The sequence below is a fragment of the Buteo buteo genome, chromosome 28, assembly GCF_964188355.1.
Source record: "Buteo buteo chromosome 28, bButBut1.hap1.1, whole genome shotgun sequence".
Lineage (NCBI taxonomy): Eukaryota > Metazoa > Chordata > Aves > Accipitriformes > Accipitridae > Buteo > Buteo buteo.
Genome location: NC_134198.1, coordinates 9,614,910 through 9,640,157, shown reverse-complemented (window position 1 = coordinate 9,640,157; position 25,248 = coordinate 9,614,910). Strand labels below are relative to the sequence as shown.

At 38.6% G+C, this 25,248-nt stretch overlaps 1 protein-coding gene across 1 annotated transcript in view; it reads left to right on the top strand.

Annotated features, from left to right (window-relative positions):
• ASZ1 (ankyrin repeat, SAM and basic leucine zipper domain containing 1) overlaps positions 1-20,928 on the top strand; it is a 40,151-nt gene extending 19,223 nt beyond the window's left edge. Inside the window, exons 6-12 of the mRNA XM_075059095.1 lie at positions 1,549-1,661; positions 5,350-5,425; positions 5,806-5,862; positions 11,932-12,044; positions 18,269-18,374; positions 18,810-18,923; positions 20,782-20,928. Of these exons, the coding sequence (XP_074915196.1) occupies positions 1,549-1,661; positions 5,350-5,425; positions 5,806-5,862; positions 11,932-12,044; positions 18,269-18,374; positions 18,810-18,923; positions 20,782-20,928 (726 nt within the window). The remainder of the gene's footprint in view (positions 1-1,548; positions 1,662-5,349; positions 5,426-5,805; positions 5,863-11,931; positions 12,045-18,268; positions 18,375-18,809; positions 18,924-20,781) is intronic.
• The last annotated feature ends 4,320 nt before the right edge of the window (positions 20,929-25,248 follow it).

Sequence of the window (25,248 nt, the reverse complement as noted above, 5' to 3'; positions counted from 1 at the left end):
TCAGTGATCTGTTAGCTCAGGTTACTGAAAGGGGCTACAAATGCTTTCTGCCTCTGATAAATGACTTGTTCAGCAGGCTATGGCCATATAATCTTATAACACGACTTTCTCTGGCACGGAGGGAATATAGGCTCCTCACCCTTGAGAGGTGGGTCTTGCCTCTTGACCTGTGAAGCGCTAACTTTCACACAGTTACTCCAAAGTTGTGCAGATGGTATTGAGATATTTAATGGTCATGAGCTTCTTCCAGCTTGGGGGTCTGCTCTTCAGGCTGTTGATAACCCAAGGGGCTGTCATATAGACTGTGTCTGCAGAAACTGTATCTGGGAGGGGAGAAATTTTTCTTGCATATTGTACTGAGTTTGGCTGGGATGGAATTATTTTTCTTCCTAACAGCCTGTATGGTTCTGTGGTTTAGGTTTGTGACCAAAACAGTGTTGAAAACACACCAATATTTTAGCTATTGCTGAGAGTGCTTGTGCAGCATCAAGAGCAAGCATCATTCTGCCCCTCACCTCCAGCAAGCAGGCTGGGAGTGAGCAAGAGGTTGTGAGGGGGCACAGCCAGGATAGCTGACCCCAAGTGACCCAAGGGATACTCCATAGCATATAGCGTCATGCTCAGCAATAAAATTGTGGGGGGAGTTTTTCCAAAGTAGCTATTGCTTGGAGACTGGCTGGGCACTGGTCTGCTGGTTGGAGGTGGTGAGTGACTACCTTTGCATCACTTAAATTTTTGGGGTTTTTTTTCCCCTTCAATTGTTAAACTGTGTGTATCTCAACCCATGTATTTTTTCTCACTTTTACCCTTTTGATTCTCCCCCATCCTGCTGTGGGAGATTGAGCAAGCAACTATCCACCACACATACGTATATGTGTGTTTGTATATAAAGCTGTCTAGTCACCTGAATTTCAGGAAAGTGGTTTCACCATTCCTTTAGGTTTATTGAAGTTCTACTTGTTTTGCTGAATTTTCTAGTAACTATCTCGAAACTCACAGAGGGGCAATTCAGTTTCTGGAATCTATCACTGATGCATAGTGATGTCTGTCAGAAGGCTTGCTTCTTTAATCAGTTGAAAGAATCCCTCTCTGTCAGGTATAGTTAACTTAGATTGTCAGTTGTAAATTGCTAAATGTTGGGTCCATACATGCACTGGAAATTGAGATGTTAAAATGGTCATATGCCTCATGCTCTTTAGACAACTTGCTGCCTTGAGTACATAGAGCTCTTGTCTACAAACCACAAAAATGAGTATGTTGCTGTATTGCTGCTTCTATAGTGACAGATGCTAACTTTTTTAGACTACGTTATATATACTGTTTTGCTCTGTGTCAGTTCATCATAGTGCTAGAGTACTCTTGATAAACTCTGTGGGCTTAGTCTTAACTCCTCATTGAAGTTGTATGCTTTAGAGAAGAAGACGTGGCAGATGTTTCATGTTCCCTGTAAGTAGTAATTTATGATAGAACTCTTCGTAGTCTTACTCCTGTGTATTTCTTTATTCATTTTGAGTTTGAATAATAATTTATTCATTTTGGCTCTTCCAGATATATAGTTTACTCTCTTTGGCTGCAAATCACTTGCAAGGGAGATACCATGAAACAGTTAAGCAAGAGGGTATCTACAAATTTCTGACAGCTATCTCTGACCACAGAGTTGGGTAAATACAGTCATAGTGTAATTTTAGCTTATAAACATTCCTAAGAGATTGTATTTGTTCATATCAATGATTAAGTAGTACTGATACATATTGTATATTGTTTGGAGTGCCACCAAGGGTCCACAGTAAGTATATTAATGTACTATTAATTTTTCAAGATTGCAAAGTTCCTTTGCATTGTAAACAAAGAGCATGCTCTAGATCTTTCCTTCCTCTCACTTGGTGTAAAGTATAGTAGAACCAGGGTCCAATGTCACTTCAGTTCACTTGAGCTCTGTTAAATTTGTATGTTCCCCTGTTGGATACTCCTTTTTGTGTGGTTGTCTTCATTTAATGTTAAATTTTTTATGTTTTCACTGAATGCCTGTTTTCAGCTTCATGCCACCACGCCCTTTTCTTTTTTTCTGTACATATGAGAGTGAGAATTAAGTATGAACACCAGTTAAGCGCTAGAACTTTTTGATTGGTATGCCTCTGACCCTGAAGCTTACAGGTGTCCAAGGACTGAAATCAGCCTCTGCTTCAGCAACTTCAAAGATCTCTGGTATGGTTTTGTCCCAGAAGGTGTTGGCTAAAAAGTCCTCAACAAACCATCCACTTGCCTCCTTGAGCTTGAGCAGCATGGTCTTGAGAAGACAACTTCCAGTACCCATAGTCTGTTCTGGTTGGTCTGATTCTTTATGTCCCTGCTCAGCCAGGTCATGCTGAATTTGAAATGCCCCAGTTTTGTATCGTTAGGCTGATGGCAGTTCACTAGGTAGCAGCTCACTGAGGTAGTCCCAGTCTCAGACAGAGTACCTCAGTTAGGGCAAAGCCTCACCAGGTTCTGTTGTTAGATGACTGTATATGTCAAATGAGATTTTTATTCTCTGGTGCTTCAACCACAGTCGCCTTAGATATACTTCTTGGAGCAGAGGGTTGAAGGCTTTGCATGGTAAAATCAATTATCTGTGCTGTCCTCTTTTCTTTGTTCTTGCATTTTACTATTCATAGATTCCTGAAGGTGGTGTTGGGTATTTCTTGCCATCTATGGACCAGGTGTCCCATGCGATCTGTCTGCTCCTTGGCGATCATCTTTTTGAGTCCCCGTGTACTTGCCATGAAGGTGACATTCTCTTAAATAGATTGGTCTTCTACTACTCTTCACAGAGACTCATACTCCTAGATAGAATCTGTACTTAATGACCTCAGTGTTAGAACAGATATCTGTCTTTTTTTTTTTAATAGCTTTAGGTTATTTAGGAAGTTTCCCAGGCTTTTTCTGGTGTAAAGTGAACTAACACTATGCCACAGTTATCCAAATGAATTTAGTGCTGTTGAAACCTGATGGTGGCTAGAGGACATTATACCAGTGTTTGGGTAGTCTTGATAAGTTTTTAAAATAAGACACTGAAATACTGAATCCCATTTAAAATGCTTTATGGCAGCCAGATGTCTAGCTATGCAAATGTAATTCTGTATTAGGCAATTATTGGGCTTTCAGGATTTCACAATGTTTCAATAGTGTTTTTTTAAACTCTGCTTGTTTTCCCTGCATCAGATGAACTTACTTGTTTGTATGAACAGACATTTCTGTCAAGCTTACGGATTTTTATATTAACAAAGGCTGGTTCTGATGTTTCGTAACTTGGAGCATATTTCTGGTAATTTGTAGAGCTCCTGGTTTCAGGAAACAGTCCCCTGGAGTATACCAGATGTTTGGCTGTTAAATGCCTGTTCTTACAGCGCACGCCTATTCTTATGCCCATTTCCACACACACACATACCCATGCCCTAGTGAGTTGGTTTTTTTAATCTAGTGATAGTCAAGAGGCACACCGATACCTGTGTTTACTCCATCATAGTTCCTTGAGCTGGATGTCTCTTTCCTGCCATTTACCTGCATAATTTTCATCATCAGCATTGCCAGTTGTCTTCTCAAGTCCCTGTTCTCTCAGTTGCTCCTAATGCATCATCTGGTACTGGATATCAGTTGTGCCCCACCATGCAGGGTCAGCAAGTATAACTTGGCATCCTTTTGGCATCCTTAAGTAGTGAGTGTAGCTTCAGTCGTTGCTGTCTGCCATGCTAATTAGACAATTGTCCTGGCTCCAGAGCCCTGGGCTATACAAGGAAATGCACATATCTGTCAGGAGTTTACTTTCTGCAGCTCCTGGATTAGGTCATTTTCTGATTCAGGGTCTTTCAAGTTACTGTCTGGATGCTGAATGGCCCTCTCTTTGATCCTGGGAAAAAAAATGTCCTTTCCTTGCACCTTTAGCAGAACCAAAAGTCTTGAGTTACCCAAGGACTCCCAAAACCTTTGCAAACTGGGCACTTTGCCTAAATAACAACATTTCATCACTACAGGTCGTTCACACACTTGTCTCCTCTTGCCAGTTGAAGGGTATTGGCTGTACATACAAAGTTTGGACGTATATGTGAATTGCTTACTTCAAAGACTGGTTGTTGCTGTCTGTGTGTTGTGGGGGGAGGAATCCAGCAGAGGATAACACAGTTCTATACAACTTCTTGGTAGGGATGATAGCTTTAATCTCTACTAAAATTATTTGAAACTCTTTTTATATTTTGCCTACTTACAAAATTGTTGACTTGTTACAGTGTGGAAGTTGCATAAACTACCTCATATGTGATTTAGGGTATCCATCCTCACAAAGGGATAAATATACTTAAATACCAGAAATCCTGGAATGCAAGAGTCTCAGTGTGCAAACCTGAAATGTTTTCTTGTGTATTCAGAATAATTTTCAGAGAGGTTTGTTTGGGGTTTGGGCTGGGTTGGGGGGGGGGCTTTTTTTTTTTTTTTTTTTTTTTTTTTTTTAAACAAATTTCGATAGGAGCTCTTTACATCTTTGATGTGAAAAGGGGGCAGACCTTCATTTCAGGGCCTACAATAAGACAGAGCGAACTCTCTCTTAACACAGGGCTTTGGCAAAGGATTCGCTGTAGCAATTGCAGTAGTGCTTTCTGCATCTTGTATGATTTGCTTTTTGATTTAATTCTGTTCATTGCAGTTATTCATATGATTGTTGAAAACTGTTTAGATTTTTTTTTTCCCCCTTATATTTTTATATCTTTTGGTAGGGTGGGGAATCAAAATTTATATTTTAATTTTGTTTATAAACGTTAAACTCTGAACCTACAGTGGTTTATGCTACTTCCTCAGTCTACCTTCTGAAGAGTAGTCTTCTGACAACAAATTTCTTACCTGACTAATTTCCACTATCTTTAATTATAGACATTCCTGTTTTCTTGGTAACCTTTTTTAGTTTAAATGGAACTGGGAGGGTAACAGTTGTGGGCTGAATCCAATTTATATGAACGTTATCTGATAAGAATACATATTTATCTTCCTTAAGCCCACTTCCAAATCTTTTAGGCTTTTGTGGCCCAACTTTAACATTCAGTTGGAACATTTTGCTACTTCAAATGGCATTTATTTTATTTATGAAAATCATACCCTTTAGGCTCAATTCAACTCATTAGACAGAAAAGATATTTATTAATTTTAGATTAAATTGTACCCCATGATGCTTATGAGATACTACTGTCATCAGTACAAGTGTACAACTCTAGGTTGCTCCCCAGTGCTTTGTCTGGGGAGCTTTTTTATAGTATTTTGTTCTAGGTGTCTTTTTTTTTTTATTGTCACTGTTTTCTTCTCAAATCTCGTTAATTATATTTACAGTTCCCATTCAACTTTTGATGACATGGAAGTGTTTTTACATGGTCTTGGTCTAGAGCACATAATAGGATTATTGAAGGTAAGTTAGTGATATATCTGCTATCTGTAAAGTAATCCATGAAAGCAAAATGCACCTACCGCATAAAAAAAATTCTATCACTATTAGCGTATTAATTCAAATAAATTTATTTAATTACAATAAATTTCTTAAACAGAAGTTTATATATAACGTGTTAAGTTAAACTGCAATGGACTGGATTGGATTGCTTAATTTTGATTATGTGCATTAGTCACAACATGATTTTTCTAAACTACAGAACTCTTTCATTACTTTGATAAAGGTGTTGTGTAGCTGTTTTTGTTTCTGAAACTGAAGTAAAACATGAATGGAAAAAAAAAGTGAAAATAGTGTTTTCTTCTGAAATTCTTTTTAATGGCAGAAACCTCTGTTTTATACAGGAAAGCGATATATCTTTAAGACAACTTGTTACCATGGGAAAAGATGAGTTAATACAGGTCAGTTTACTACTTCAGAACTTTAGTTTTCTCCTCTTTCTTAAATGTTTTTAATATCTTAACTTCCCTTTATAAATGTCTAACCTTGTAAGAATTTTTTTTTAAGATCTGTCTTCAGAATCTTCTGCAGCTTCTTGAATTTTAATGTGAATGTAGACAGACTTTTTGTAAAGTATGTAACCCCACAGATCAGCTTTGAATTCTGTGAGTTGAATTCTTGCATATTCTCTGCCTTGATCTGACTATGAAGTGGAAGTCCCAAGTATTTCTTTGCTGCAATGATGTGGGAGTTGGGGTGAGCAGGAAATAGTTCCATTTTAAATTTTAGTTGTTACCATTTTTAGTATTTAAGTATATGTTCACTGAAAAGAAATCAGTGCTAGGATTAGCAGTAGATAATCCTAAACAACTACTTCAAATGTGGTCCTCCTTTGTGAGGTGGTAATTTCTGCTGGGAAAATGAGAGCTCTCTTACATTGTGGAATTTCATATCCCACACAGGTTTGTAAAACCTTCCCAAAAAAAAAAAAGAGGAGAGAAGATTTGGTTTCTTAGTTTACTGCAGCTGGGAAGGTTGGTATTTCACTGTTATCCAGGACTAAGTGATGCATTATTACAAGGTTTCAGTTTCCAGTTGAGATAGGGTGGTTTCTTTTCCTTAGTCTTTGCTGGAATTATTCCTGTGGGAAATGAAAGACTTCCTGTGCTTACATGAGGATGCCATAATAAAATCCAATTATAGGGGTCTCCTTGGAACAACATAAGTACTCCAGGCCACAGGATTCTTCTGAGCATTCTGTACCTGGTCTGAGATACCAAAGACGCCTCATTAAAATAGCTGCTTCAAGCCTTCTCCCTGCTACTGATGCTAGACATGTCCTCAGTGCCAGCTTTTTTCCCCACTATTCTGGTACCTAGAAGGCATGTGTTCTAGCAGCTGGAACCAACATTTGTGTACAGATATTAATATTCTTTCAGAGTTGGTGTCACAAGGTTGTTTTGCGTGAAGTTTTGTCTTGTAACTGAGTAGAGTTTAAGTGTTTTGACAGAGCTCAGAAGTAACTCTGTATTCCCAGAGGGTGCATGTATAGGGAGCTTTGTCAACGAAGAGATTTTTAAGAGTTCACTTAGACCTAAATACTATGAGGCATGTCAGCATGTTCTGATGTTACTGCTTTTCTGAAGCCTCAGGATTGCGCCCATTGAACAGCATCCTGGTGTGGGCTTTGTATGAATCCTAAAGCCCCCATTGACAGGAATTTTGCTCTTATAGGAGATTTTTGTGGCTTTCTTCTCATCACTGTGTGAGCTTCTGTGTTGGTCATGATTGCATTAAACTGCAAATCTGACTGAGTATATGTTCATATTGATCGCCTGTTTTGATGTTGTAATCATTACTTGTTTTTGTCCAGGGGACACTGGGGGAAGGGGAGAGAATTGTGGACTTTAGTGAATGGCTAAGCCTTACAGTTCCTTCAATGAAGAGGTATATTTTCACACAAACTGTTAACTTCTGTTTCAGTGTTGTAGCATATTTGAGGCTCCCTATTATAAAGAGGGCTTTTTTTGGACAAACTGAAATAAATACCTGGATCAACTGCACAGGAAGATAATATCTACACAGATATTGTTTTGCCTCTTAGCTCTGCAACTGCAGGAAACAGTTCCTGGAAAATAAGTCATGCTTTGTGCATGGACATAAATTGATGAGTCTTCAACTGAGAATTTAAAAAATGATGTAACACTCCTGGCTTATTAGCACTTCATAAGTTACCCTAAATTCTTGATGCAGTCTAGCTTTAGAGTTCTGCTAACAGTTTGTCCCCACACTGCTGATAGAACAACTCTAATCTGTTTCCTCGTAATTCCAGAGTTGAAAGTTTTTAGTGTGGTGGCAGATCTTCAACTAACAGCCAGCTCTTTTAAAGAGCCTGGATCTTATTACTACAGAGATTAATGATGACCTCTGATGGATGCCTCTGAACCAAGCTGCTTTGTATCCAGAGAACTGGGGAGAAATCCTGTCACTAACATGATACACTTTCCTCCATCAAACAATATCAGAAAGATATTTTCTCTGTAAATATCTTTATCTGTATTCTACAACAGAGCCTAAACAATGACTCTTTCAAGCTGAAATCCTTGCATTCCTTAAGCTTATAAACTGTTCCATACCGAGACAAGTCTGTTCGATATACTGGGACATGTCTGTTGTATATTTGGAGGTTTTTGTCTGATTCTGTGCTACTAATAACACTTGGATCTTTTTTGTCTGGGTTTTTTTTTGAGCATTTGTCTCACAAGATAGCAACAGAAGTAATTTTACTTCTGGATGCATTTAGGACTAAAAAAGTTCCTTAAAAAAAAAATAGTGGCCACTTGGGCAAGATGGCAAGGATGTAAGAGTTCATGCATAACTTCACTGGTTTTATATGAGAACTGTGTCATCTTTCATGTGTTGAGGCAATCTGTTGTTTGCCTCTTCTTTCATTTCCATCTAAAGGATGACAGAAAAGTCATGTTGATGCTGGAGTGTGAGTTTGGGGCATGGATTTTCAGGGGCATTTATTTATTTATTTAAGTGAAGAACAAAATAGATGTTGATATGCCTAAAATCAAAATCTAGACTGCGTGTAGTCTATTTTACAGATACAAGCAAGCTCTTGTACATTCTTAAACGTATGGCCACTTCACAGTAACATTTGCTTTATTTGGACTGCAGAGTGTAACTGAGCCAACTTAAAAGCTTGCTTATCCATAAGGAAGATGGGATTTTTGCACTGTGGTTATTCCATGCATTCATCATTGCATGAATAGTCAGGTTCTGGGTAACCATCATGTTCAGCAGAGGTGGTCTAGAAAGGGAAAATATTTCTGCTTTGGGAATTAGTTTGGACTGGTCTATTTACTTTCTCTAAGTTCTACACCTAGTACTTCTGATTTCAGAATTACTGTGGTGGTGGAAGGCTTTATCTATGATGACTTTTATCACATTCTTTACTTCCTAAACCATGTCTTCAAGATGTGGTGGTGCTCAGTCACTGATCCATTTGCAGAAGGATGAAATTATGTTTTATTTATAGGGCAACAAAGTACAATGTCTTCCTGATACACTGGTCAGAAAGCTGCATCCTGATTTTCTTGTTCCAGGAGTGAGAAGGTGGAGTCAAAAGCAAACCCAATCTTCGCTTTATGTTCCTGCTTTAGGCAAGATACTTTTAATATTCAAGAATAACTGCCATTCTATCCTTGAAGAGCTCATTTGATTTGTTAATGATAATTAAAAGTAAACTTGCTGCTCTTGTATAAATTGGCTTACTTCTGCATCATGAAATGACTGCTGTAATGCTTTGTAAGCATTAAGAAAACATTAGTTCATACCAGACAGGGCTCCACAAGGCAACCCTGAGAACTAATAAATTGAGCAAACTTACAGCTCAACATAAGTAAAGCAAATTATTTCTAGGAAACCCAGGTCTTTCTCTCCTCAGGCTGCTAGTGATACTTACCAAAGAGACTTGAGTACAACTTGTTCAGGTACCCTTGGCAACCTATTTGAAACTCAGAACTTCTTGACACCTGTAGTTAAACTCATGATTAATCTTGTTGGCATTTTACATTACTGAAGAACTTTCTTGTCTATAGACTTATAACATGGTTTTGAAATGTTTAAAGTCACACTTGTGAGCCCATAGTTACATGTTACCTTTGATTTCTGAACACCTGGTGGAGAACCTGGAGGACTGTTTTATAGATAACATGATAAACACTGGGTATGAGAAATTACAGTTTCACACAAAGTAAGCATTTCTCTGGGCACCTTCTCTTCCCTAGAATTGCTGCTCAGCACCGTCTGAGGAAGTGAGACTGCCTGGCATTTTGATCTGATGTGTGTTGTCAGCTGTTCATTCAAAATTCTTTCTACAGTAATTACAGAAATCTGGGAGATTTCAAACGCTAACATCTTACTGATTTCTGAGGCTGCAGCTGTGGTGATTGCCCCCAATCCCCCCTTTTTGCAAAGACTGCCGACATGAAACCACAAGCATCTTGCCACAGCAGGCATCTGACTCTGAAGGATGGACACTGACTTGCTTTACGGAACTTGACATACTTTTACAGAAGCCAGCCTGTGGTTTGCTTTCAGATCACAGCTGCAAGTAATTGTGTGTAGGTAAAGCGACTCTATAAAAGCTGACTTTAGGATAGAACCAGTTGAGGATCTCCCTAACGTGGTGTCATCCTCCTAGCCAGGGACGCCTGACTGTATGACGTTGCCAGTCGCCATAATTACACTCGTGAGTGTTATTTGTATTATCATTGTTCTTATCACCATTGAATATGTAACTGTCTTTATCAATGATTATCTGAATAGAGTTAGATCTGTTAAATCCAATATAGTGAGTATTAAGATGCTTAATAAAGTATATATATGTTGACAATTTCAATGCTTGGTTGGTTTAATTTTCTCCCTGTTGGAGCTCAATGGGTACTTTTCTTTTATCTCCTGTTTGCAAACATTGTCTTATGGACATTGGTCTGGTATTGCACATACACCCACTTTAACCAGTTGGGTGGAACTAAGGTGGCTGGGGAGGGATCTGGGCTCTCTTGTGATCCAGACCTGCCTGACGGCCTGAACCTTTACCAATGCATAACCCCTCAGGGTGGTCAGGTTATGACAGCAGCAGGGAATTTCAGGTCCTCAGAACATCAGTGAGAGCCCTTTGTGTTCTAGCTTTGGAGACTGTGGAATTCTTGTGATCTTAAATTCCAGAGTGGTTCATTCCTGCCGAGTCCAGGTGCTCAGCTGGAGAGTTAGCAACAAAGTCATACTTGGAACTAGCATTATGAGTTTTTTCACTTGTGTGGAGAAGCATCCTTAGGGCTGCTAACATCAGAAGTCCTGTGTTGCATGGCAGCCTGTCAGATGAGCAAGGAAAAGTATTGAATGTGCCACAAAAGCACTTCCCTTTTAACGAATGGACTATTTTTTCCTTTATGTAAGTGTTCTGCAAGTAAACTCTCAGCCTAGGATTTAAATATGAGTTAAGTTTTAATCTGAGATAGTTGATGGATAACACAGCTGACAATGTTTTCTGTCCCAGGCATCATCTGGAGAATCTGTTAGTCTATAGCTTCTGAAGAAAATTGTGCTTTTCTTCAGCTAAAAAAAGACAAAAACCCTTGAATGCTTGAAAACTTTTCTGTTGTTGTTTGCAGCATTAGCCAAGAGTATAGAAGATTAACTGATTGAGCTTAGGGACTGTGTAAACTGATGTTGGGTAGTATTTAGGCTTGGTCTTAATTTTGAGGTGAGAAATCTGTTCTGAGTTTCTAAGAATGCTGTCCTTCAGATACATAAAAAGGCTGCTTTTACAGGCTATTTCATGGTAGAAACATCCACCTGAACATCTCTCTAACTGATCATACTCTCTCTCTTCACTAGTTTCTCATCATTTGAGGTTTTGGAGGAGTGTGAACCAACTAGATTTCTTTGTAGACATAACTTTTTTTTTAAATGAGATTCTGTAAGAAAATAAGGTTTTAGAAAGACGTATCATATCTTATGAGACCAGTTTCTCTAGCTGGAAAAAAATACACACCCAAAAGCTTGTAAAAGCCTTTCTTAAAATCTGGCCTCTTTCTGTAAAATTCTTCATTTGATGCTGATTTGGTAGTTTCTGTTCTTTCTGAGTTAATGCTGTATCACCATCATGATGATTGGTTATTTTGCTCTAAGAGATGAGCATAACATCCTAACAACATAGGGGTACTTATAAAAACTGCTTTTTTTTAATAAATCTTAAACATATTTTCTGTGTATCCTGTGCAATTTCAGTTTGGCTCTTCCTCAGCTCTTGTAATTTTGTTTTGCATCGTTAAATATTTTCTGCGGTTTTATTTTTTTCCTTTGGCAGTTACATACATTGTAGGTGGTTATAATAACTTAAAAGCAACTTCTTTTGACTCATAGTAATTAGAAGCTTGCACAATAAATGGTACTGTACTGTTATGTCTAATAAGTATTAAAAGTAAATCATGTTTGGAATTACTTTTTAAATTTAGATCGGCATTACAAATCCTGGAGATCAACAGAAACTCCTCGGTGCTATTAACGAGCTACAAGTGGAAGAAATAAGAATTGAAGACTTCCCTGACCTGATGAAGCTGGAATTGAGGTATTAACTGTATATCTGAGGAAATGGAAGTGAAATATGAACTATTTAAGGTGACTGCATTGTTTTCTATAGCTCAAAGATAAAATTCTCTCACACCTTATCCCATGCATAACATTCATGAGAGTATGCCAGTTAGTGGATAATGAGCGCTGGTGGTAGACATGTTTTGTACAAAGAAAGTTGGAAGCATAGATTCCTGTTGTAGGAATCTGTTTATGGGTTATATTGCCATTATATGCCATTACTTTGGCCATCTTTTTGAGTAATCAGTTCTTTGTACCTCAAACCAGGTTTTATGGCCTTGCTGTGCAGGGTTTTCACTACCTTGTGTTCATATCATAAACTCTGAAACTGGCTTCTTGGGCTCCAGTATTAACTCATTCGTTAATTTCTCTGATAGGCTTCAGTGAGCAGATTTTTTTATTTCTCCAAGGAAATGGGGTCTTGCCCTCCTTGCTTCTCCATGCTTCAAGAGCATCATGGACCCTTGCAAACCCCACATGATGTGGTCTCTGTAATTCTTCATTGTGTCTGTAGACGAGACAGGCTCTGTTAGTCTTGCAGTCAAATTTGTCTGGTTGTAGGATGCAATAAAAAGTCGTGTGGGAGGGAGAGATGCATATAATTTCTGCATAGGGCTTTAATTTTCAACTCATAAATTAATAAGTTGTACATGTCTCTCTTAAATCATAAATGTGACTCCTGTATAGATTCAGGATTTTTTCCTTGTTTTTCTCTTCCACTGGATGCAGTTTTAACTGGCTTCTAAAAGACCTCATTTTTTTTTAATATCACAAATTAAGAACTTCATAAGGCATTTTCCTTATCATAGATTATGCATATCAGCAGAAATAGGTTTATAAGGAAACTTTTTTAAGAGAGAGAGTTACTCCTTCAAACTTCCATTCCAACTTGATATTTTTCCCATTATAGGGGTTTTTTTACAGCCTTAAGCATCAGCTCTGCAATACCTCTCATACTTGTAGTATAGTCTTATGCATTCCCATGAAAGCCAGGCCTGAGCTGAGAGGAACAACCTTCAGCAACCTTATTAAACTTCATCCATCCCCTAAGCACTGGTAGAGCATTCTCCACATCCAGCCCAAAAAGAAGAATGAAAGCTATAGTAAGTGCAAAGGTGTCTCAAGATTTCTTAAACCTCTTATCCTCTATTTTGTTGTGTAAATATAATTTTTTCCAGAAGAGAGACCTAGACTTGAATTTAGATTCTGTGCTCACGTCTTTCCTCTTTTTACTTCTCAGAACTATAGAAGAATATCTTCTGAAAATAGGGTTAGTTTGATATTCTAATTTGCAAAAGTTTTAGAAATGGACTCGGACAGAAAAAGCTTGCCTTTCGGAGGCTTTAGTCAGTTGAACTGTGTTTATTTAACTTGGAGAAGACTGGTTTGGAGCTACTGCTCCTTCCTTGTACTGTAGCTGCATCACTAGTAAATTAGGTTCTCTGTGATCGTTTCTCTCTTCCCAGTCCCACCACCATTTGCATAGCATTGTGTTGCCTTATTTGCAGTGGCCTGGCTAGACTAGCACTGGGGAAAAAAACCTCCTCCTTGCATCCGATCAACTCATTAAACAACTTTCTGCTGTCTAGAAAAGTAAGGGTGCAGTTCCTCTTTAAAGTGTGTGTATCTCCCTCTTGACTGGTGACCTGATAGCTGTGCTGCTACTCTATTAGATATTTCTTCCCTCTCCAAAACACTGGGGAGAGCTGTCTGGATTTATTTGGGTACTATAAGGCTAGACTCTTCTTTAGTTAAGTTTTTCATTGGACTGAAGAATGTGCTTGCGCTCAGGTTTGTTCTGTACATGTCACCATCCTTTGGAGGCAGCTGAATGACACTGACACTGTGTATCAGCAGTCATGTCATGATGTGGTCCTGCCATAGCATTGTCTTTTGTGCCTTGGTTACACAAGTCTGTCTAGTATGTACTCCACTCGGGTCTAGTCATTCTTACATAGAATGATTGCTCCTGATGCTGGTACTGTGCCTCTATCTGTATCCATTACTGTGTTTATACAAAAGAGGCTTTGCAGCCTGCTTGAAGTACATTTTTGCAGCATGATGCCAAGTTTCAGCTGTAGGATGTGGAAGGACATGCAAGGCATTTGGAGAAGCTCTTGAAAGACTTGAGGTGGGCTGGGAGAGCAGGATGTTCATGCCTTAATACAGGACTTTGCTGCTGCTTCTAGTCTATGAGGAGATTTCATTTGATGGGTGGACCACTCGGTGCATAAGGAATTGGCTGGATGGTCGCACTCAAAGAGGTGCGGTCAATGGCTCGATGTCCAAGTGGAGAGGAGCGATGAGTGGCGTTCCTCAGGTGTCGGTGTTGGGACCAGTGTTGTTTAACATCCTTGTCGGTGACATGGACAGTGGGATCAAGTGCACCCTGAGCAAGTTTGCTGATGACACCAAGCTGTGTGGTGCGGTTGACGCACCAGAGGGAAGGGATACCATCCAGAGGCGCCTTGACAGGCTTGTGAGGTGGGACTGTGTGAACCTCATGAAGTTCAACAATGCCAAGTGCACGGTCCCACTCTTGGGTCGGGGCAATCCCAAGCACAAATACAAGCTGGGCGGAGAATAGATTGAGAACAGCCCTGAGGAGGACTTTGGGGTATTGGTTGACGAGAAGCTCAACATGACCCAGCAATGTGTGTTTGCAGCCCAGAAAGCCAACCGTATCCTGGACTGCATCAAAACAATTGTGACCAGCAGGTCAAGGGAGGTGACTCTTGCCCTCTACTCTGCTCTCACGAGACTCCACCTGGAGTACTGTGTTCGGCTCTGGGGCCCCCAACGTAAGAAGGACATGGACCTGTTGGAGTGGGTCCAGAGAAGGGCCGTGAAGATGATCAGAGGGCTGGAACACCTCTCCTATGAAGACAGGCTGAGAGAGTTGGGGTTGTTCAGTCTGGAGAAGAGAAGGCTCCGGGGAAACCTTATAGCAGCCTTCCAGTACCTAAAGGGGTCCTGTAAGAAAGCTGGATAGTGATGTTTTATATGGGCAGGTAGTGATAGGACAAGGGGTAATGGCTTTAAACTGAAAGAGGGTAGATTTAGATTAGATGTAAGGAGGAAGTTCTTCCCTGTGAGGGTGGTGAGGCACTGGAACAGGTTGCCCAGAGAGGCTGTGGATGCCCCATCCCTGGCAGTGTTCAGGCCAGGTTGGATGGGGCTTGGAGCAACCTGGTCTAGTGGAAGGTGTCTCTGCCCATGGCAGGGGGGGTGGAACTAGATGATCTTTAAGGTCCCTTCCAACCCAAACCATTCTATCATTCTCCATCAAAACAAGTGGGTGCTTCCAGGAGAGAATCCAGGTGCAAATTAGTACAAGTGCTGTAGGTCTGAAGAACTAAAGTTCCAGCACGCAAGAGGGTACAAACCAGTATGATATGGGTACACCATAAATACTCTGACAGCACCTGAGCCTTTCCTATTAAAAGAGAGGCTTTGCTGCTGAGCTGAGGTAGTGGGGCAGGCATCTGGGTGTCTAGCTGTCCAAGTTAGGCACCCTTAGAAAATGATGTTGACTCTTCAGCAAGGGATAGTTAACTGCAATTTAAGAGGAGTTTGCCCAGTTTAAGCGTCATGTGTTTTTATGCTAGAAATGTATACTTTTTTGAGATTGTCCCATAGTGGTGGTTAGAATATACACTTAAGCAGAAAAGCTTAAAAATTTGAACAGAGGGAATAAGTGGGGAAATACAAGAAGTTAGCAGTTCATGGCATGTGTGGCCAAATACAATAAAAAACCCACATGATGTCCGGTACAGTCTCACACACCAGTGACATACCTAATTCCTAGTACAGTATGGGTTTAGATCATATGTAGTTCTCAAAACCAGAAAATAATTGATTGATTAAATATTGAAGTACACAAAATATGACAGCATTTCAGTTACATCAAGCACTGCATAGTTTTCTAGAAAATGGCTTGACATGTATTCTAGGAATCTGACCTTGAGACTAAAATCATAGGCTATGTTTACATGCTATTATATAAAGATTTTACTTCCCACTTGTTCAAAGTCATTCTGTGAGAAGGAAAATCAGTCATGAAGTCATAGAAAAACTAACATAGTAGAAAATGTTGAACTGATTGATTATAAACTCACAGAGTGTCTAGCACTGTTTAGCCACTGGTGTTTTGACAGCCATTAATTCTTTTAAAAAGTGATTATTATTTGAAAACATTATTTCCATTTGCAAATATAAGAACATATCACTGCAACAGATAAAAAATTCTATGAAAATGATTTAAGAGCTATTATTGGTATAATAAAGAAGTATGATTAGAATAAATGTTTTTCTTTTCCTTTTTTTTTCTCCTCATTTCATGCCTGTGATTTACTTTATTTTTGCTGAGAACCCTTCCAGAATTCCTAAAAATAATTTCCTTTGTGACAAAACACAGAAAGTGCCGTAACTGATCCTAGCCAGCTAAAAAGTTATCTTTCTAAGTAGAAGGAAATGGAAGACCGTGGCTTGACTGTAGTAGCGTGGGAGAAACTTTCAGACTATCTCCAGATGTGATTATTTTGTTTAGTGTTTGCTGTTTTTTCTACCCTAAATATTCTGTTCGGTTATATTGTTCTGAAATAAATAATAATTTATTTTATAAAAACAAGCTAATAGGCTTTCTTACTTCCCCATCTTCATAAAAAGCATGAACAGTCTCAGGTTTTAACCTCTATCAACCCTACTGATGCTTCTATGTATTTCTGGGTTAAGCATTAAAAGTCTTAACAGCTCAGCAGTGTTAGGAATCACAGATGTCCTGAGCAGTGGTGGAAACTTTGCACACTAATGATCTTGTGCCAAAGTTGAAGGAAAACACTCTATGGGCTAAATTCAGCCTCTGTTTAGATACTTGCAGCACACTAGCATGTAGCTTAGTTTAGGTGTTCAGCAAATTTCATGTATAGCTTTTTGCCATCAGAAGCAGCAGCAAGTGAGGTGGTGCAAGTATGGTGAATTTAGGTTTAATAGCAGATTGCCCTAGGGAAAAGAGGAACGTTCGGGTCCAAATTAATTTATTCAGATCCTTCTGTAAATATAACAGGAATTCCTGCAATAGGAACTTAAAATTGTCTCTTGTTTTGGTTGTGCTTGTTATTCGCCTGAATGGCTTATAGCTAGTGGAAACTTTTCTGCTGGAGATACAGGCACTTCTCAGGAGTTTCAGGGTTTGAGAGCTCACTCTGTAAAAATAAATGGATGATCTTCTTCCTTGCCCCCTTTTTCTCTGCTGAGTCAACAGCAACAACGTTCTGGCCAGCAGCATGACTTGTAACTAACACTCTCTAAGGCTTCCAGTAAAATAAATTGAGTCAGTGTCACGTGGAAGCTCTAGAAACTTAGCTTTGAAATTAGTCTGTTAAATTTTTCTATCCTTTTCTCTAGTCGTCGGAGATACTGATCAAACTGATTTTCAGAGTTGTCTTCCTTCTTCTATTTGAGCACTAAGTATAAATTTTCTTCAAAGTGGATAACATCAGGTATTTTAGGCTTTGAGGAATGTATTTCCAGATCCAGGGGCCAAGTCAGTATTGTTGGATTCTTTTTCCTTCCACTGTGCTGGAGACTAAATGACTCTAACCTAGTAATTTCGGTCATAGCTCCAAAGTACAAACCAGACTTCTTTTTCCCCACATCTTCCTCAAAAATGTAAGCTGCAGGTCAGGAATATTGATAGATCAGCATAAAATTGACTATAAATGCTCTATTTCTGGTGTTGCAAGATTGTGATCTATATGCACACGTGCACAGGAAAACAGAGTGTTGCAGTTATTATGCATAGTGTGTAACAAAATTGCTGGTGCAGCAGGTAATGAAATGTTTTCATTGACAATACAGGATTGATGAGAGTTAGAAACAGAAGTGAAGTTTAATAGAATGTTTCCAAAAAGCTTTTGGGTGACAGTTTTTCAGCTTTGGTGTCTTACTAGCTGAATATCCCAGATAACTTAACAATTTGTTGTCCTTCCAAAAGTGGGGTGAGGGGAACTTGCAAAGATGTTAAATGTAGTGTTTAACTACCCTGCGTTAAAATGACATGGATTTTTATTTTTTTTTAATGCAATGAAACTGCATGTCTGAGTTGCTCACTAGCCAATGTTGGAAATGCATAGATAAATATTTAGCATGCAAAAAGTTACAGCCTTTAATGAATAAAAGAATATTGTTTTATTTTTGTAGTAAAGATGAATTCCTCAAGTTTCTTCAGAAGTGGAATAAAGAGTGTAGTAAGCTGACTGTTTCTCTGCAGGCCATCAATAACCATTTCCTCAGAAATTCTCACAAGGTATTTAACCAAAGAAAAAAAGGTTGATTTAGAGTATGTTATTCTATTCTAGAATATTATTCTACCTTGTAAAATGAAAAATACAAATTCTCGTCAACTGTCTTGATTATTATATAGTTACATAGAGCTGTCCAATGTTCTTTCTCTAAAGGACACTTTTTTTTTTTAGGAATTTATTTCAAAGAGTTAAGCCACCCAGTTAAAGGAGATAGATATGTTTCTTCATGTTTCTGCTGATAGAGGAGTTAAGGTGACAAAAGGTTCCCACAAAGGCTGACAGAGAGTAGTAGATCATGTTGTGCATAAATCATACAATGAAAACCCAGCATAAATGCAGTTATAAACTTTTTCTGACAGTCTTTTATGATATGTTAACTAAAGAATATTAAATTATCATCTACAGTAATTCTGGCAAGTAACTGTAACTATTAACAGGTGGTACTGCAGTGGGCACCAACTGAAAGTTATATTGAAGTCTGCAAAGATTTGGTTTGCCGTGTTGAAAAGCTGAGAGAAGAAGTTACCAAACTGAAGGACCTGGTGGAGAAGGTGAGTATGTGCAAGTGAGGCTATTAAATACTGTGTACAAGTTTCTGCATGCAAACTCAAACGCAGCATCCATCAGTGAAATGTTTCATACCTTGATCTGCTACAGGCTCTTTAGCTGTAGCTTGGACATTGCATCCACCTCTTCCCCTTGCAACTTCTCATGGACAGAATGTGAAATAATCTAGAATATTCCACAGCAGCACGGACAGTCTCCAAAGGAAGGCACAGACAATCTTTTTCTTTCCACTGCAGGAAAGAATTAAGTGGAATGTATCCCTGTGCTCTTGGACAACCACTGTGGCATAAATGCCACTCTGGATACTTACACTCTTACTTCTTAATTAACAGATCTTTTGCTTGGAATTATTGACTCAGAAGGAAGATACTAAGGTTTTATGATTTGAATGGGAAGCATCCCAGATAACTCTGCAGAGTGACAAAAGAAGAGGGTGGGAGAGGTCAAGGCTAGATGTTAGCACCACATCAGTCATTCTCAAACCAACACAATGACACGCTCTTGTCAGATGGGGTCATTTTAAGTAATAGGCTAGTAGAAGGAACGGCTGCTGGGATAGAGTAAATGGAGCATCAGTGTCAGAAAGGAATCTGTTGCTGAATGAAGCCATGTGGAACTCAGACCTTGAGTATAATGCTACTAATGCAATTTCCTGTAGTCTAAGTAAATTTAATGTAATATAACAGCCTTCTCCCAATAAATCACTTAACACCAAATATATTTAAGAGGTAAATAGAGGTTGTGGCAAAGAACTTTTTAGCTATTTGTGTTCCTTTTTTTGCATATGCAGAAATCAGTTGTATGTATATATTTGCCTCCTGTATGTGCAGACCAGTTATAAGGGCTGGTGGGGGATCTGAGTTAGGTGCCACTTGACTTTGCTCTCATCTGTACTTAAGGGTTTAGAGCTGTCAAGATGAAGCATGGTGCCTCTGTACCCAGTGTTAAACAGAGGTGTTAAACATTAGCCTTGTGATTACTTCAAAAATGTCATTCCTGTTCTATTAAATACTGCAGTGTTTTATGAATTTCACTGATGAAGACTTTAATACAAAACATTTTTGTGTTACTTAATTTATGATGGGGCACTCTTGAATGAGTAGAGCACTGAAACATTTGTTACGAAAAGTGCCAATTTACATGAAAAAGTTAAACCTCTTGGATAATAAGTTTGTATAAATTCCCCTAAAATCTTTAGGACTGTTTGCTAAGCTTAGTCATTACAAGACTTTGCCAGCAGTACATGTTATGTCTGTAGCATGTAATTTTTGAAAGCACAGTAAATGAGATGGCCTTCCGAGCATTATAAACTAAGGTAGGGAATCGGAACCTAACCCCGCTACACTTCCTGACAAGGCTCCACTCAGCTTTAACATGTATTCGAGCAGGCACTTGTAAGGTACTTTCCACTCTTCCTTTAATGTCAAGGAAGTCTAATCTGTTACATGTTTAACTTGCTTTTTTAATAAACAGTTGTTTTAGTAATTAAATGGCAAAAGTTCTGGTGAAAATATTTAATGACTGGAGTTTAAATGTTTTGTTGCTAGATTTTTGTAGCATCTACTAGCAATGTGTTTTACTGCTGAGGAAATAAGTTTGTAAATGAACAGTTTGTTTTTCTAATGTATGTTACAGAATGATTGAGCATCAGATAAGATAAAGGTTTGCACAAGTTTATTTCAATTGAAGTAGGGCAGAGACAGGCAGTGAGAAAGAAATAATATCACTCCTAGATGTGTGCAAATTCTTAGGACTGGGTACTTTATCACGTACTTAAGAAGCTTTCACACTAACTTTTTTCTCTTTGTTGCACTTTTTACATGAACTTAACATCTGCCTCACCATGAACAGAAGAATGACCCTAGCGAAGTGAAACTTCCAGAAAAAGCACCCACCTTGGAAAAAAGATTAGTAAAAATGGGAGCAGTAACATTGCTTGGATTTGGTTTTTTCTTCCTTATAACTAAGTTAGTGGTAAAGAAAATTTGACTTCAAGTTTAGTGCTATGAATACTTTTGGAAAACTTGGTCGCATTATGCTTCTGTTCAGTACGCTTCTGTTCTGCAGCTGAGCTGAAGTTGTGAAAATTTGTGTAGTTTCTCATCATATAAGTTGTATTTGCATCCAGTAAGTACTTTGATCTAGAAATAAAGTTATTAAAAATTAAAACTGCTACTTAAATGTATCTTAGGTTTTTATTTTCAAAATCAGTTTTGGTATAGACCGTAGGTCTAAAATCTTCCCAAAGCTGCTTTTCTTTTTTGGCATAAAGCTGGAATTATTGCTTACTAATTACTAGTTTCATTTTTACCTTTTAGCTGTTGTTCAGAGGTGACCATAAGCAAGTAATCCTCATGATATCACATGTTTGCGTTTAAAATTATGATGCAGATGTCTTTTGGGGGTTGGGAGAGTTTAAAATATTTTGAGTATCTCATGCAATTTTATGTTGATAAAGATCTTTTCTCTTGCAGTTTTTCATATGAATCTATCATATGAAAAACTTCCCAGTGAGTTGTACTTTTTTTTTCCCTTTGTCACAATCACAGGACTGTGGAGATCTTGTTACACATTGCCTAAAAAGTCATTTCCCACTGAACTGTGATACTCAAATTATGCCTGAAATCTGTTTCCTTAGGGATACTTACTTCTATTAAGAGTTTCATCACATCTATTAAAAGGATTATAGCAGTCCTTTGCTATAAGAGTGCAAGCAACTTAGAAGACATAGCAGCATGTTTTTTCTTGGTCTGGTCTTTCACTATAAGAGCTTCATGCTTAGAGTAATTTTTTCTTAATATTTTCTCCACTTAAAAAGGTGTTTGTAATTCCACAGTGAAACATTAATATCTGTTTTTCATCTGGTTACCAAACCAGCTATGGTAGAAAAAAGGGAATTGGTGTAAGTTAATTCAAATCAGTTATGTTTTTGCAGACTTCAGTAAACATCTGTAAAAATGCTGAATATTTCTGAATGGACATTCTTCTATCAAAATAAAACAAAAGGAGTCTAAAGAAACGTAAACTTCAATGGGTGTGTCATGCTTTAGCACTCCCCACACAACATCTCTGAAAAGAGAGTCTTAATCTTTGATGTTCCCTCTTGAGACTAGTAAGGTGAAGATAAAAACTTGAGTGCTACTCCAATTGCTGTCACAGTTGTTCTCTGCTTTTTGTTTTAGAAAACTACATTGCCTGTTAGTATGTTTTCTTGTTACTGCAATTGTTTTGCCTCCTTTCCTCCCAGGTTTCTCCTTCAATGCAAGGAACATACTACAGAGTGATGAGGCCAGAGGCAAATATAACAGAAGTTGTGGGCGTTTGGGGTTTTCTCCATTCTGTTCCCAGCTTTGGGTCAGAGGGGATAAGCTGTATTCCCCACCACCACCATCTACCAGCAGAAGTGGAGAAGTGCATGTACTATCAGCATACCTACTTGAACCAACAAAGTATAGAAAAGGAAGTACTTAAAAAATAGCTCTCTGTTTCTTCATATTACCTTATAATTAATCCTAAACTAACAAGACACATATCACAAAAGGAAGAATCCATGGAAATGGAAAATCCATGGAAATACAAAAACCTGTAAAGTGCAGTTTTAACTGCCTGTCATACAAATGGAACCTTATATGTACACAGCACTCCTCCTCTAATTAGCTTGAAATACAGTTCAAATGCAGTTGCCCAGTGATGGGATGGCTCACAAGTATTACTAGAACTTTGACACCTAACATGTTTTGGGTTTTTCTGTTGGGTGAAGGTGTTGGGGGGGTTTTTTGTTGTTGTTTTGGGGGTGGAGACGGAGCAGGCAGGCATTTTGTTCAGACTATGTTTCCAACATGTACTTTCACTTTAGTTAAGTGGAGTTATTTCAACCACTAGTAAGATTTCTGTGATACTGCCCTTGAAAAGATTCTGTTACTTAGCCTCACTATTCCTTACTTCTCCACTTCAGTGAGAATTTGCATTAATGAAGCCACTTCAAAGGACACTGAACGTAGCTTCCATTTCAAGAAATTCATTTCCTACCGCTGGTGGATCTTGCCATTTGAGACAGTAAAAATTTAAATTATTTTTTTCCATTAATTTGAAGAAAAGGTCCACTTATATGGAGGCCTTTTAAGTTAAGCTTGGAGGTCTTGCAGTTCAATAGGAAATCTGTTCCAGAAAAGTTTTATCAGTATTTCACTTAATTACAGGTATAACGATGTGAATGATGCCATCACTGTAAAATACCTGTGAGGGAAAAAACAATGCATGATAGTTGCCAGTAAATTTTTTTATAGTTTGAGAGTTACAATAAAATATTCCTGGCAGAAATGAGTCAGAATTCTGAATACTTGGAGCTGACCTCTAAAACACATTTGGGAGAAGCTGGTCCTGTCAAGTTATCTTATGGATTACCTATTTCAGGTGCTTATAATCATGATTGCAAACACACATGTGAACAGCGTTTGGGTTAAACGTAGGCTTTCTGCCAGCAGCATCCTTAGCATGGTGCACTGTTCAGGAATAGTGTTCAAAATGGCATAAACCACACCAGAGAAGCAAGGGTCTTGGAGTAACTGTTCTGAGCTGTCTCATTAATTGATTGGTCATGAACTGTGTTGTGTGAGTAGGATATGTTAAGAGCCAAATAAGCAAAGATTATTTTAACCTACCATATCACAAAAAACCTGCATTTTCTTCTTCAGATTCCAAACTTGGGCTTAAACAATGAGTTTCAAGGTCCTTTATTCACTTTCATGTTGTTCCAGTGCCTCTTTCAAATTCTCTGTTTGAGAAGGTATCACAATACGGTTGTGATAGAGGAGGAAGCAAAGAGAGAGATTCCTTCAACGTCTGGCCCCTGAGCTACGCTGTCAAAATTCTCACCCCCACCAGCACCTGGTAAGGGAGCCTTCAGATTAAAATGTCCCTGCTGAGAGGCCTCCTTCAGTAAGTCATCAAATTAAAGTAATTATTCCAGAACAGTAAGAATACAATGATTTGCACATCTATGAGGGGATTGGAGGAGAATGCTAAAGAGCTTTGCATGCATTAAGCAGGTAAACTGCACAGCCCTGAGAGGTATTGTTCTCCTCTTACAGTAGTGCAAATTGAGATGCGGGAGGATTGAGTGGGTTGGACCTGGGGCCAAATCCTGCAGATACATGGTTGCTTAAAGATGCAGCAAGGTTCCTACTTGCAATACCATTGGATACCTAACTTCTCTTGATACGGATGAATATTCATGCAATGGCTTTTTCTGAATCTTTAGACTGTTATGTAAAATTAGGGCCTTGGTTGATCCCATGGAGATCTGAAAGAACCTAAAGAATTTTTATTTCTAATTTTTCCTGTCCAAGATAAACGGCAGGTTGTGTGTGTTGTGTCTCTCTTCCTGTGCCTTGGGGTTTGACCTGCTCTTTAAGTTTGACTTGTGGAGTATGTGACCTGTCATAAGGCGTTGCCCAGTTATTCCTGTTGGGTACCAGTTGCAAATAGACAGTAATTTGGGGTATGTGCGTTCTTAAATTGGGAAAGAGTGAGCTTTTTTATTACTCCATTGACTTAGAGAAGTGCTGTGTTTGGTTTCTCTTCCTTTACTTCATCCAACTGCCTTGTTGGGGACAAGGCTTAAGTTTGAGCTGTGCAGTTCATTCTTTTCCCTCTTGCCATCTTTGAACCCTTGCAGGTGTTCCCCAAAGATGTACCTTGCTCCTAAGTGTGAGCAGGTGTTCGCTTGCATTTGCCTTCTCTGTTCCAGCAGTTTTGCGAAGTTACAGGTTATCTTTCCCAAGTAAAGCTTCTGTGTTACTAGTAAAGTACTACAGATGTTGCTTTGGGCCTTATGTGGTGGAAGATTTTGAGTCTTCAGCCTTGCTAAACAAGTCTCTTTCAGAATAAATTGAATAAATCCATCATGCCTTGTGTCATGAAAGGGTGACTAAGTGATCCATAGGTTGTCTCTGTCAGTTGTCTGCTTCTTTCCAGTCTGTTTCTGTATTCATACAGGAGGTAATCTTTCTGCACAGATAAAAAGCCTTGAAGGTCTAGCAGGTACCATAACTGCAGGTTTCTGCTTTTAAAGACTTTTATTGTCAGTTCTTTGTTCTGGAGGCATGGGGGAAATAAAATTTGGAAATTTATATTTCCCTATTCTAGAAATAGGAATTTCCAGGTCACGAGGCTTTGTATTTTACTGACCAGAAATGATAAGTGGTGAGGTCTGAAATGGGGTATTACTGGCATTAAATGCGTAATGTGATGTGTATCCTTAACAGCTTTAATAGCTGTTAAATTGCTCTTAGTTTTTATCCTGATTCA